At 48.0% G+C, this 13,474-nt stretch overlaps 1 protein-coding gene across 1 annotated transcript in view; it reads right to left on the bottom strand.

The window, feature by feature from the left end:
• nbas (NBAS subunit of NRZ tethering complex) overlaps positions 1 to 13,474 on the bottom strand; it is a 123,521-nt gene that overhangs the window by 61,431 nt on the left and 48,616 nt on the right. The window contains exons 32-38 of the mRNA XM_076044719.1: positions 10,057 to 10,169; positions 7,801 to 7,914; positions 5,115 to 5,228; positions 4,231 to 4,388; positions 3,546 to 3,623; positions 923 to 1,102; positions 129 to 242 (exon numbers count right to left, since the gene is read on the bottom strand). Coding sequence (XP_075900834.1) covers positions 129 to 242; positions 923 to 1,102; positions 3,546 to 3,623; positions 4,231 to 4,388; positions 5,115 to 5,228; positions 7,801 to 7,914; positions 10,057 to 10,169 — 871 coding nt within the window. The remainder of the gene's footprint in view (positions 1 to 128; positions 243 to 922; positions 1,103 to 3,545; positions 3,624 to 4,230; positions 4,389 to 5,114; positions 5,229 to 7,800; positions 7,915 to 10,056; positions 10,170 to 13,474) is intronic.

A 13,474-nucleotide genomic window follows, 5' to 3' on the forward strand; every position in this document is an offset into this window, starting at 1 on the left:
AGCCACCGGGGTATTTTTGATGCAATTTCAAAAAGTCTCCTGAGGTAAACGGCAACAAGAAGAAGAAGAATGAGAGGAAGAGAAAGAAGGGAAAAAGGAGAAGGGATGAAAAATAACAAGCCACTCACCGGGTCCACGCAGGCGTCATGGATGACATCCTGATAAAAGGGGCCGCAGCCTTGACGCTCCAGGTTGGAGTTCTCACAAGACCCTTCGCGACTGCTGGCTCCCTCGTGGCGACCCTGAAGAGCCATCAACACATCATTAAACTTTCACGACGAGCCCACAGCGCAGTCGGCTCTCTCTCCCTGACAGCTACTAGCGCCCCCTGGTTTCCCTCCTCCCGCACCTCCAGCCGCCGCCCAGGACGGCGGCATCATTAATCTCTGCCGCCAGCCGCAGCAGCAGCAGCAGCAGCTACAGGCAAACTGGAGTTATTAAAATATTCAACAGGTAGCGAGTGTCTGGTAATGGGACCATCCGACGGGCTCTTGATTGGTTGTTTTGGCTGGACGAGGGCGGGGCAAATGCCAAAACTTGCGACCTAATTTGGGGCCCTAATGATGGTTTGAGCGCAACGAGAAACTGATCAACAGGAATTCTGGAGTCCGTCGACATTCGCATTGCAACACATAACAACCGCAGACGCCGAGTTAGCAACAGACTGGCTGCCTTGTTTAGTAGAGCCTGGCCGAGGGAAAGCATCATCTGCTGCAACAAAGATCAATTTAAAACACACACACACACACACACAATGGCGTCCCCAATCAACTGGTGTGTGTGCTGGTTATAGTCCCCGATATGGACATAACTAAACTCTCTCTCTCTCTCTCACACACACACACACACACACACACACACACACACACACACACACACACACACACACACACACACACACACACACAGTGGGGGTTCTTACATGCAGAGGTCGGAGGTAGTTGAGAGATTCCTTCCACCAGCGGTGGTCGCCCACGGCCAACAGCACGGCCTTGGTGGTCATGCCCGTGGTGGTCAGCACCTCCATGGTCTTAGCGGTGGTCCTGTGAAGGAGGTCCCCCGCTGAGCCCACGGGGGAGGACAAGGCAGAAGGAGCCAAGGCCTGGGGAAGAAGGAAAAATAAATGAGATTAAGGCGACGTGGTCGCAACTTTAAAGAAAAATATTCGGCCAGGGATCGTGAATCGGGAAAAAATATTTTTCGAGGAAGCACGTGCACAGCCCTGGAATGGGACGAGTGGCATGTATCCCATGCAACGTTAGATAGACGCTTGCTGCCTTAGTTGGCGGCTTTTCTGAAAGTTTTCAGACTTTGGGTCATTTTGTCCACATGGCTAAAACATTGAGGGGCGCCCAGATGTCCCTCAGTACCCACGGTATAAAGTCCAAGTTGTTTTCAGCCTCAGAATCAAAAACATGTTAGGCTAAGCTATGCTAGGCTAGTCCAGTTGCTATACACGCTTTCTTTACAGATTTTTGCAAAACACACAATTGCACAAAACACCTCAATCACAAAAAAGTCCCTGTGAGACTGGTACTCTGAGCCCCCACAAAAAAGGGTTTTCTGTCCTTTTTCCAATTTCCAACCTCGAGCAAGCACCCAAACGTTCTCGCAATATATTGGAGCTTTGACACGACACGTTTCCATTTCTATCGGACAATTTCACAGGAAATGAAAATCCACCTCGCGCCCAGGCGGAGACTTTGTGGAAAAACCTGGATCAAACCCCACCGGGCACCACTACCACAAGAGCGGCGCACCACAGTAAAGGTAAAGTCAAATACAGACACATAGATGACATATCGCTGTATATTGTATCAGTGGCCGATGAAGTCTGTTTGCCTGCAGACTTTATTACAGCCTACCGAGGCAGAAATACTTGGGACAGCACATTCCAGCGTCGTGCTTTGAAGGTCTCAGTAATCCCAGTGCCAGCACTTAAGGCTGCTATAGCCTTTCTGATAAAACAGAAGGGACCTCCTCCAAATCTTCTATCTAGTACTGAATTATAAAACCAAAACAAAAATCAGCCTTTGTGTGATGAAATGTTGAAGCGGTGGATCGCTCTGGCGTGTGTTGTGCTTTTCAAATAGGGCACTTGAGGGGGACACTTCACTCAGAGAGGAGCTTGTGGTGTCTGTCAGTTCCGCTGTGCGCGCAACAAAAGGGATTTGGAACGCACACTGTGCACTGTCGTTACAGAACCCACTCTGCACTCGGCAACCGGTAGGACGCACGCTCGCAGTTGGCGGCCCGTGAGGAAATGTGCATAACCAAGGGCGGGCGGGCGGTGCGGTGTCGAAAGAGGACAGTTCCGTAACACAACATCCAGCGTTGTTGTAGCGTCGAAATGTCGAGCAATGTGAGGCTATTCTATCTATTGGTAAATTATACAATGACGTTAATGTGACCAGTTGCAAGAAGAGAACATGTGGCCTGGTCTCATGTTTCTATCTCGGAAGAGGATTCAGACAAACAAAAATATACTTAATCTAGGCAGATTTAACGAGAATCTGTAATGACCGATATTAAAATGTGAGAAAAAAAGGCTCAAGAGATGTGCAAGACATGTTTGGTAGCCCCAGGCCGTCACTGTAGCACCCTTCCTAATGTTTTAAGAGGCCCTGAGGTAATACACACAAGGCGGCATAATGGATATCGAATCGCAGCAGAAGACTTTCACAAATCTGAGGAAGCTCTCTTAAAAAAAAAAAAAGCAGCTGCCCTTTAGTCCTCGTCTGCACCGCACAGTCAACAGCTCCTGGGTAAAAGCTGATGAGCTCCTGGAGTCCAAGATACATAATGATGATGGTAAAAGTGGAGACGCAAAACCTCACGGTCTTTAAAGTCCAAGTTAGTCCAACTTTTGGGAATGAAATTGGTACCAGGGCGAGTCCGACTATTACGGCGCATTCCTTTTTTTCCATAATGTCTCAGTTGTATCACAACAGAAGTTAAAATGAAAACCCAATTTAGGCGTCCAGTGGGCCGAGGCCAAATCGCTTTGAGCCTTTCATCAATACTTCATTATGAAGGGAGTGGCTGGAGGCTGTGGCTCTGGGAGTGAAAAGAACCTCAACACAAATATACATGACGATGTCCGTTAGAACAACCGGGTGAGAAGAAACAGAACCCAACTCAGACGTACGAAGGGGTTTAAATACACGCGTGTGAGAAGCAAAGACGCCGGCGTGATGATAAAAGCGACGCACCTTCAAACGAGTGAGAGAGTGGGTGTGTGGAGGTGAGGTTGTGTGTGTGTGTGTGTGTGTGTGTGTGTGTGTGCGGGGGGGAGTCAAAGAAGTCATGAAACATTAACGCCCACTCAAGGCGCGATAAAGATGATGCATGAATAAACCAGGGGAGATGAACAGACCTAACACTGGATTTACACCTCATCAAATATGGAGCAACAGGAAAACACACAAAATGAATCAAGGCCAATGAAAGGCGGTGGTCGGAGGAGCGAAGCAGGGGGCGGGGCACGGAAGAAGAGGAGGAGTGACAACGACAACAACAAGAGAAAAGGGCGACGACACACAAACCTTGGCCTGGTCGGCCCCGTCGACTTCGCTCTTCGGCTCTTCGGGTTCCATCTGGTAGTTAACGGCCCGGTACAGCACCTGTAGGGCGGTGACAGTGCGTTTGTGAAAATGGGGCCGCTCTTTGTCTCTCGAAATCATCTGTCAGATTCTCTCTGCGTCGTCTAAATACTGTAATCTTGTGCCGTTTTATCCTTCTTTTTTTTTCCACTTGTCTTTTTGTCCATTTTTCTATTTTGAAGAAAAACTCTGATCCAAATAAAGCCTCGGGCTACGTGAGTGTTTCTCTGTAAATCTCTTTTTTGTTTACAAGTCAGAGCTTGAGCCGACGATATGATCAAGGACATCGGAAGTAAGAATAACAAAGACGTAAGTGAATCAAGTGAAAAGGCCGGCTTTATAATATTTGATGAAATCTGCAACAACAGCAGCTCTGCTGCTTCTGCTAATGACTTCATGTCTGACTCGATCCGTAAAAAATCTCCAGGCGCAAGTCCTTTGTTGATTCGTATCATTTTGTACCAAATATTGTTTCTCTCGCCGGGGCGCCGAGCGCAGCTTCAAATCAATAACATTTACAGGCTGAAGTTGCAGACAGAGAAGCCAAAACGTCTGTTTTGTTTTTGTTTTTGTTTTTTTTTTTTAAAAAAAAAAAGCAGAGACAAAGGAAAAAAAACGGCGGAGAGACCTGAGTCTGCAGGTGGCTGGAGGCGGCCAGCAGACCGTGGATGCTGACGGGGGGGCAGTGAGTCAGGGAGAAGGCTAAAAGCTCCTGCCGCGCCTCCAGCGCTGCGTAGCCCTCGCACTGACCCAGCAGGCTGCACACCTCCCACGCCGGGCTGTAACCTGCGCAGAGGGAACAGACGGCGGCGGAGCGAGGCGGGCCAAGGTGAGCGGAGGTCGGGCGAGTCGGGGAAGAGGTGGCGCGACATGGATTAAAATGATCAAAACATGGCGTTCGGGGGGGCGGGGGGGGCGGGGGGGGAGGGGGAGGGCACACATTAAAAAAACAAACCTCAAGTACACATGCACATACTTGAAGAGGGAAGTTAAAGAATAAAAACAAAAAGGGACAAAAGATTAAAATCACTCAAACTCTTATTTTTGGCTAGGAAATGTATATTACTTAATTGGATCAGTGAGAAACCTCCCACTGTAACTCAACAGCTGCGTTTCCCTCACCACTATAATTGCGCAAAACCTAAATATCGCAATAAGAAACCAGTCATGGAAACACTTAAACTTGGAAAAACCTCTCACATATGGCAAAAAGGTTTTGTTGCTCTCATCAGGAGGTTTTTCAGACGTATCCATGTAGAGGAATAGTGTAAAGTCATGGAAACACTTTTTTCGCATTTACACAACACACGTTGTTTTTTTTTTTTTTACAAATAATCAAAAAGAAAAAGGTCTTCTTCTTCTTCTTCTTCTTCCGCACTCAGGGAGTAAACTTGCGGCGCCACACTAGGCCTGGCATAGGTACTACATTGTTTTCAGTCGTTTCCATGTAAACGGGAACATTTTTGGGGCTTCATCAGTCACTTTAAATGACGTCCGACGACCACGACGTACCTGCGGCCATGAGGTCCTGACAGTGGATGAACGAGGCCTTGAAGTCCAGACACTGGAGAGCCTGCTCGGCCAGCAGGGTCAGCACCTGGCCTTTCCTCGTGGCCTTGTCGTCTCCTGTGCATGCACACAGACACGCAGACACACACGCACATAAGCACAGCTGACATTAACGCCTGGAAGGATGCGGGGCATAAAAATCCTCAGATTTTTTTTTTTTCTCTTGTATGTCTCGAGAAATGTCAACATGTCAGAGGCAACACGCAAAACAGCAAAGCTCATAATCCAGGATGTCTTCTACAACATCAGGCTTAATAAATCTCTCATTACATCTCAGTATGAACACACACACACACACACACACACACACACACACACACACACACACACACACACACACACACACACACACACACACACAGACACAGACAGACTCAAGGGTGGAATGTATTCCTGCACCACAGACTGACAGACAGGGTCTATATTACATATTAATCAGTGTCTGCCACAGCCGAGGTTACTGCAGCCTCCATTAGGCTCAAAGAAGGAGCAGAAAATATAACACACACACACACACACACACACACACACACACACACACACACACACACACACACACACACACACACACACACACACACACACACACACACACACACACACACACACACACACACACACACGGTAGGAAAAAATGGGTCGGTCTGCTGTCGGGTGAAGCAGGAATGAATCTGGATTGGACATCTCGTCCGCGACTGGATACGCGCCGTTAACATTCATGCGGCGGCTCGGGACAACCTTTGATCTCCGGCAAAGCGCGATAAACAAAAAAAGGGGGGGGGGAGAAGAAGAAGGAGAGGAGAGAGATAGGAGGCGATCAAAAAAAACCTGAACGGCAACGATCAAAGAGCAGCTGCCTGAGATGAAGACGTGCAACAGAGGTTGGAGAGGTCCAGGGTCATCGCGTCGCTGTGTGTGTGTGCGTGCACGTGTGTGCACGTATGTGTGTTTGAGTGACAGCTGGTAATGCAGTGTTTACCACAAAAGCGTGGTTAGTCAAACACCTCGTGAATGAGTGGACCAACGGGCATCAAACACCGCCTCGTCAATACAGATGCATTTGTGTGTACCGCTGGTGTGTGTTTGTGTGCGTGTGCACATGCATGTGCACGCCCTGGCGGGTTTCAAGCGGTCTTACAACGGACGTCTTGGGCCTCTCTGCCTGTCTTTGAAGATGGAATCAAAGCGCGTGATGAAAAGGTGAGAAATGTCAGAAACACAGCAAACAGCGAGAGAGAAAAAAACTCCACTTCATATTGGAATAAAACCATTATTGATTTATTTAGACGGGCAAGTTTTTGCGTGCTGGGTTTTTTTTTTTTTTTTTTTGCCAACGTGCAGTTTTGTTTTTTTTTTTCACTTCTTTTTTTTTTTTTCTCCCCCCCACCGTCCCGCCCCAAACGACTTTGCTCCATGATTTACGGTGGATTTCTGTGAAGCCAGGCAGCAGCCCAAACCCCGGGGGTTTTTAAAAGCGGCGTGCTGGCGATATACCTGCATTAAATATTCACCACAGAGCCCCCGGAGCCTGGAGCCCTTCAAAAGCCGCTGAATTTATTTATTTAAAAATGTGTTTATTTGCGCCCCACCCAACGCCCATCATCTCGGGGTTAGCGGGGACAAGAGGAGGAGGAGGAGGAGAGACGAGGCGACGTTCCTGAAAAGAGCAAGAAACAAAAACAAAGGCTGAGGCAAGTGGGAACACCGAGGTGGCACCGTTTCCCAGAGCAGGCAGCATTTCACACTTTATTTCTCCCACGTGCTGCGGGATGCTGTGAGCTCCCACTGACATCAGCAACAGGCTAGTGGTAGCCCTTGGCAACTACAGTCCACACGCCGACAAAGTTTAAGACTTCCGCATTAATGAGCCCATGGAGCATGCGCAGTTTTGACCATTTTTCTTGCTGCAGTACCTCAAGAGGCCACTGGGGGCAATCGCTGAAGAAATCGCTGGAATCCAGTTCTTCAAATACATCCATGTTACAGTTGGGGGAACAATGCATCTGTGTTTCTTCACAACGGAAGCAGGAGGTGACACCCTTTTCAGTGTATTCTTCCCCTCCTCTCCAGCCGACCTAACATGATGAACTTCTACATGTTGCTGGGCTCGTCGCTCACTTTCATGCCAGCGTGTTGAGATTCACCAAAGTTTTCTCCCATCAAGCCGAAAAGTCAGCGAAAAAGAGAGGGAAGATCCAAGACGGAGCACGAGAGAGAGTGATATGCCCGAGGAGTAAAACGTGCGTCCTCCTCCAGGTGTGTGTGTGTGTGTGTGTGTGTGTGTGTGTGTGTGTGTGTATGTGTGTGTGTATTCATATTCCTCTGCGTTTGCAAAGCTTCAATGTCGCTGATTGAGATGAATCCCAGCGCGTTTTTTAAAACCTTCGGCGCACAAAGCAGCCGCGCGGTCTCAGCCGAGTCTCTGCGCCTCACGTGGGCGACCCGCTCCCGCTTCTTCTCACCACTTTTGTCATCAAGACCGCCGCCAGAGAACGCAACTTTCACCCCTTACGTAACGCTTGTGTCTCTTTTAAGCGTGACGAAACCGCATTTTGCCAGGGATGTTGGAAGACGTTGGCTTCAGTGTGTGTGTGTGTGTGTGTGTGTGTGTGTGTGAGTAGGATGGTACCTGCGACCCTGAGCAGCGACGCCAGGCTGAGCAGCGTGTTGGACTGCCTGTAGGCCGTGGGGCACTCGGCGACGCACTCCTCGATGAGGGACAGCCGGTCGGAGCGCAGCCGCACTGGAAGGGTGAGACGGGGGGGGGGGGGGGGGGGGAGTATAGAGGGGAGACACGGGTGAGACGTTATGAGCTGCTTGCGTGAACAAGGCTGACGAGACAAAAGACAATAAAATACTGCACCTCAACAAGTGAATAAGCAAACAATTATTGATTAGACTTTCATTCGGGGCAAAAATAAAAACAGTGGTCAGAAGTCATGGGTGGCAAGGTGCAACCTTTTTGTATTTTGGTGATGTTAGTGACCAGCAAGTCCAGAACAAATTGTTTCGCGCTATTGCTAGGGGTTAATGAAAACACAGATAGTGACTCAAATGACAAAAACTGAGTATTCAAGTGTTCACTGTAATGCTCACATGCTGATGGGAAACTCTATGGTGTTAAAAACACTCATCAGATCCAACACAGCTCAATGTTTGCGGGTTTTCTAGGAACTCAAAGGGCACCGTTTCACATTAAAAATCTGCATTTCATCTGAATAATAGCTGGAAGGCTTTTTCACTTTGATGCATTTTGAATGCGGGGAAGAAGAAAAAAAAGAGAAATCCATTCCCATATCTTTTTTTTTTTTTTGCACTTGCTCTGAAAGTTTAGTGCCTCCGAAGGCCTCGGCGCTCTCTCAACATGCTGCTGAGTATTTTTGGGTCGGCATGACCCGGGGCGAAGCCTCGAGGGAACTCCGGGAGGGGAGGGCTGTGAGAGTCGTCGCCAAGGTGGTGTGAGCGAAGGCCGCCTGAGAGGTATCACACGCGCTCATACCTTTTAATGGAGTGACGATTTCATTTCAGGAAAGTTAAAAAGAAAAAGTAAAGCTCAGCCGATGAAGTGAGACTCGAAAGTGTATGAAAAGCAAAGTTGGGAATTTACAAATCCAACACAAACTGTTTAAATATCTGCAAGCCTTCTCTGGGGGAGTCGAGGGAAATTTTTTTCCCTATTCCCAACTCCGAGGTGGCAGCGCACAGGAGACAGAATGACATTAAAAGTCTGTTTGTAGTCACAGTTTTTTAGGAGCCGTTTGAAAAGCAAAAATAATGATTTGGCAAGACCGATTTTCTCTGTGTCTGGCAGAACGAGTCCCAGACTGAGAGCATGGAGCCACCACTGAGGGACATAGATGTCCAAGAATCCAGGCAGCACCTTTGAGGTCTTAGATGTTCAGTGACAATCTGAATTCAGGGTCAAAATCAACTGGATTGGGAGGAGGTCTTCCACCAGCGTTGCATGTTGATTGTATGTTGGCAGCGTGGGAATTTACAGGGATACAGCTTCTGCTTTTCCGAAGTTAAAAAAAAAAAAGTCTTCAGGCATCGCTGGGAACTGAAAGCCCTGGAGCCAGTTCCGAGATCATAATCTTTTAATAAAAAAATAAAAACAAACATGAATAATTTCAGTGTCTTTCCTGTGTTGCAGTTTTTCCTCCTTTTCTTTTTCATGCTGTACAGTTTTTGCACTTTGCCTCCAGGTAAGCCGGCAAAACAAATCCCGCCTCTGGGCCGAGGGGAAAGAGGAGACGGGCAAGTGAGAAAGGAAAAGACGAAAAAGGTGAAAACAAAAAATGAAAAAAAAAATGAGGCGATAACATGCAAAAAAAAAAAGAGAGAGGAAGGTGGCAGTTTATGACATCATGCTGGCAGCCTTATCTGATGAGGGTGAAAAAAAAGGCAGGTGTGGAGGACAAAACGCAGGCCTCGGAGAAAAACAGCACCTCGGTTCAGGAGGTGAGGCGTCGAGGGAGGACGGTGGCAAAAAACAGTTTAATGCAGCTGCGCGGCTCCTTTTAACAACAACGACCCCTTAAAAAAGTGCTGCGGTGGGGGAAGTCGTGCATCGAGGGAAAAGGACGAGACGAGGAGGAGAATACTGACGGCTCAGGTAGAGTAAAAAAAATTGTGTGTGTGTGTTGCTCCAAAAATGCGGGGAAAAAAGTCTTTCCATGACACTTTTGCGATATACCTCGATATCAATACGTCTGAAAAATCACCTGATGCGAGCGAAAAAAAACCTTTTAGTGACATTTGAGAGGTTTTTCCAAGTTTAGGTGTTTCCATTACCAGTTTTCTATTGCAATATTTAGGTTTTGCGCAACTCTGGGGGTGATGGAAACGCAGCTACTAACGAGCGTCACTCAGACGCGCGCGGTACCTTGCAGCGGCAGGATGCTCACGCCAAAGTCCTCCAGTTGGCTGAGGGCGGTGACGAGGTCCAGCTCGTCCTGGATGACCCGGGGACAGTCAGTGATCAGCTGGAGGCACGCCCTGGGAGAGGAAGAGAGAGAGGGAGGAAGGAGGGAGTGACAGGGAGAGTGAGCTCATAGACTTTCACCAACGGTTTCATTTACAAAGTCTAGACTAATTTGATGGATCTCCAACGGCGGGGCGGGGGGACTTTTCCCCCCCGACGCAATCCACGCTGATTACCCTTAATAGGATTACGCATCGCGTCTCTTTGCATGCGTGGCAGCACGGCGAAGCGAGGCGCTCCCGTCTGTCCGTCCACGCATCTGTGTCGGATGCGCCGCCGCGCTCGTTCTCTTCCACCGATTAATGCGGAAAAAGCCAAAAACGGCAACGAGGGAGTTCAAAGAAAGGGGAAAAGAGGAAAGGGGGGAGTGCGATTCATTTACAAATAAATCTCACATGAAACAACAGCTCAGAGATGAGCCCCGACGTCGGCGACGCGCAGGCGAGGGGGGGGAAACGTCCTTTGGATGTGAATCCAAAGGCAGAGAAAACACTGATTCATCCCTAATTATCATGCGGCGCGTAAACAGTCGAGCGTCCATGCGAGCCAGAACTTAGCGCCGAGTCCCGCAAGCATCAGGAGGGATTGGATTTTTTTTTTTCCTTTTGCAGCTTCTCTAAAGCAAGAGCCGATTTAAAGCGAGACATTTAAATGACATTGAAGTTTAAACCATTTCTCCAAGAGTAGCGCACTAGCAGTAGTAGTGGAGGGTTTTTTTTTTCCCCACAGAGGCCGCAACAGGGTTGCGATTTTCATTGTTGAATTTTTACATTGGTGCTTTTTTTCTCCATGTGGCCCTGCCATTAACTGAGAAACCACTCCAGGGTGTAACCCTGCTTCACCCCAACATGAATAGCTGGGATGGACACCAGCAACCCTGCCAGCCCGAGTGCAGCATGAGCGCTGATAGAAAGCAACGGATGGATGGATAAATGGGTGGATGAACGGATGGATGGCTGGATGGATGTATAGGTAGATTGATTGGCTGGCTGGATGGATGGATGATTTCATGGATGGATAGATAGATAGAAGGATGGATGGAATGGATGAATAGGTAGATTGATTGGATGGATGAATGGATGGATGAAAGTATGGATGGATGGATGAAGGGTGGAGGGATGGATGGTTGGATGGATGGTTGGATGAAATCAGCACACCGCAAACGTACCCCCAGATTTGTACTTTTTAAGCGACTTGCCGCAAAACCCAATTGTGCAATTTTGTTAAAACGAGGCAAATTGTGCAACCAGCAGAGAAGACGCTCCCTTCTTCTACTCAGTTCAAATGTTTCTTTTTTCCAAACTGAAAAAAAAACCTGCCTGTTTATTCTTCAACGCAGTTGGCCCAAGGTTTTTTCAACCTGGCACCAAACAGTGGGCTAACATATCGTAGCAGAACTCGGCTTCCCGCACCGCCAGGGGTTCCAGGAAGAGGAGGGTCCAGGAAGAGGAGGGTCCAGGAACTTTCATCCCGTTAGGCGGCGCTGGACTCTCTGATTTGGCCGCTCTTATGCAAATCAGTTTTTTGCTGGAAACCGGCACTCGCTGAACTCACATAATCTTTCCTGCGATAATAAGCTGTTACCTCTCCTTGACGCACATTACAAGAGTCGCGCTTTTCTGATTAATTACAGCTCCTAGAGGCTCCAGAGGAGAGAGCACGTTAACACCTCTACGCAACAGGAGACCTTGACCAAGTCGTGGAAAAAAGAGAGAAAAATATTGAACATATTGGCACAACAGCCTCCTTTGCTCTACTACGGTTCCTTTTCACTTGCTTCTCTTTTCTCTTTCAGGGAGAAAGACGTCTCACAATGTGGCCGGAAGCTGCCGAGAAAACAGGCGTCGGCTGCGCGGCCTTGAATCCAAGCGTCCGCCCACCGTGTTGTGGATGCTGAGGCGACTTCTTTCCACCGGAGCAAAACATTTTGATTATCTGAGCCTCTAGACACTCGGCTGTTGACTCCGATCCTTTGCAGTTATGAGATTGAGGGGGAAGGAAGGCAGCAGCGAGCAGCGATAACTTAAGGAAAAAACGACTCAAATTTTAAGTGCATTTTGCTGCGACTGTATAGACGAAACGGGAGGCGCTTTAATTGGTTTTTAGGGAGCGCCAGAAGGCCTGTAATCAGACTATCAAAGATGATATCTGGGGCCAATTTTAGGAAGGAAAAAAAATCCAAAACATTTCCTGCAACGTCGAGCGGACAAAGCAGCGACTCGTCTTTAATGTGCCATCTGTCTGGCCGACTGCTGTTCTGTCTGCGGTGGCGGCAACTGGTGTGTTTCCACCAGTTTGTTTGTCCCGTCCCAATATGAAACAACAGACTGATGAATTATTGAGACAATTTTGTGGCAAGAGTGAGAATTAATTGACCAAGCGGTGAAAGAAATTTAATTAAAAAAAACAAACAAGCGCTGTGCACAGCCTGGCTCTAACAATATAATATCAACACAGGCTTCTTCCATCACAGTGTTCAGTTTTTATATTGTAATTTACCTCTCAATTAGCTTGAAGTGAGAAAGCTCAGTGCTACCAGATTAGCACCGCTAATGGACCTGTGCACACAACACTTGACACATAGTAAATGCCATTTTCAGACATTCTGTTTTCATTTGTTACTTTGTTGCTACTTTGTTGCTATATTATTTTTATATTGTACTTTTAGAGGGACTGTTTCATTAAAATCATTTAGATTTTTCGGCAGCTCAAGAGGCAGAGCTGGTTGTCCCATGACCGAAAGGTTGCCACTTCAAATCCCGCTCCAGTCTTGTCGTTGTGTCCTTGGGCAAGACACTTAGCCCTAAATTGCTCCCAATGGGGCTGGCAGCGCCTTGTATGTGTGAGTGAATAGGTGAATGAGAGGCCATTGAAAGGGGCTATCTTAATTTTTTTTAATTAATCATTGACGACGCATTTTTCCACACATTTCTGCAAGTGTGCCAGTTTCCCGTTTGGCCAGGAAGCTGCTTGTAAGACTTCCTGCCTGGGGTTCCAGCCGTTAGTTCCATGCTATTTCTACAGAAATCTCTTTGCCCTCGTCAAAGCTCAGGCCCAGCCGACAGCGACCGCTTCCATTTAGGACACAGGAAGCTGGAGCATCCTGTGTCTTTGGCCCCCTGTAGTATTTAGCAAAACACCAAACTGCGTCTGCAAAGCGGTGGTTCTAATCTTAAGGCCGCAGGCAGCCACAGTTAGCCGCGCTGCTCTGCCCGACGCGCTGTAGCTATTTATTCCACAGCCCACGTGTTCATATCACTTTCCTCTGTCGTATCTCCGACTCACACGCTGGCACGGCGGGAGAGCCACAATGAATGAG

Source organism: Nelusetta ayraudi, unplaced genomic scaffold (assembly GCF_046127955.1).
Source record: "Nelusetta ayraudi isolate G7.1 ecotype Tasmania unplaced genomic scaffold, CSIRO-AGI_Nayr_v1 ptg000082l, whole genome shotgun sequence".
NCBI classification, from domain to species: domain Eukaryota; kingdom Metazoa; phylum Chordata; class Actinopteri; order Tetraodontiformes; family Monacanthidae; genus Nelusetta; species Nelusetta ayraudi.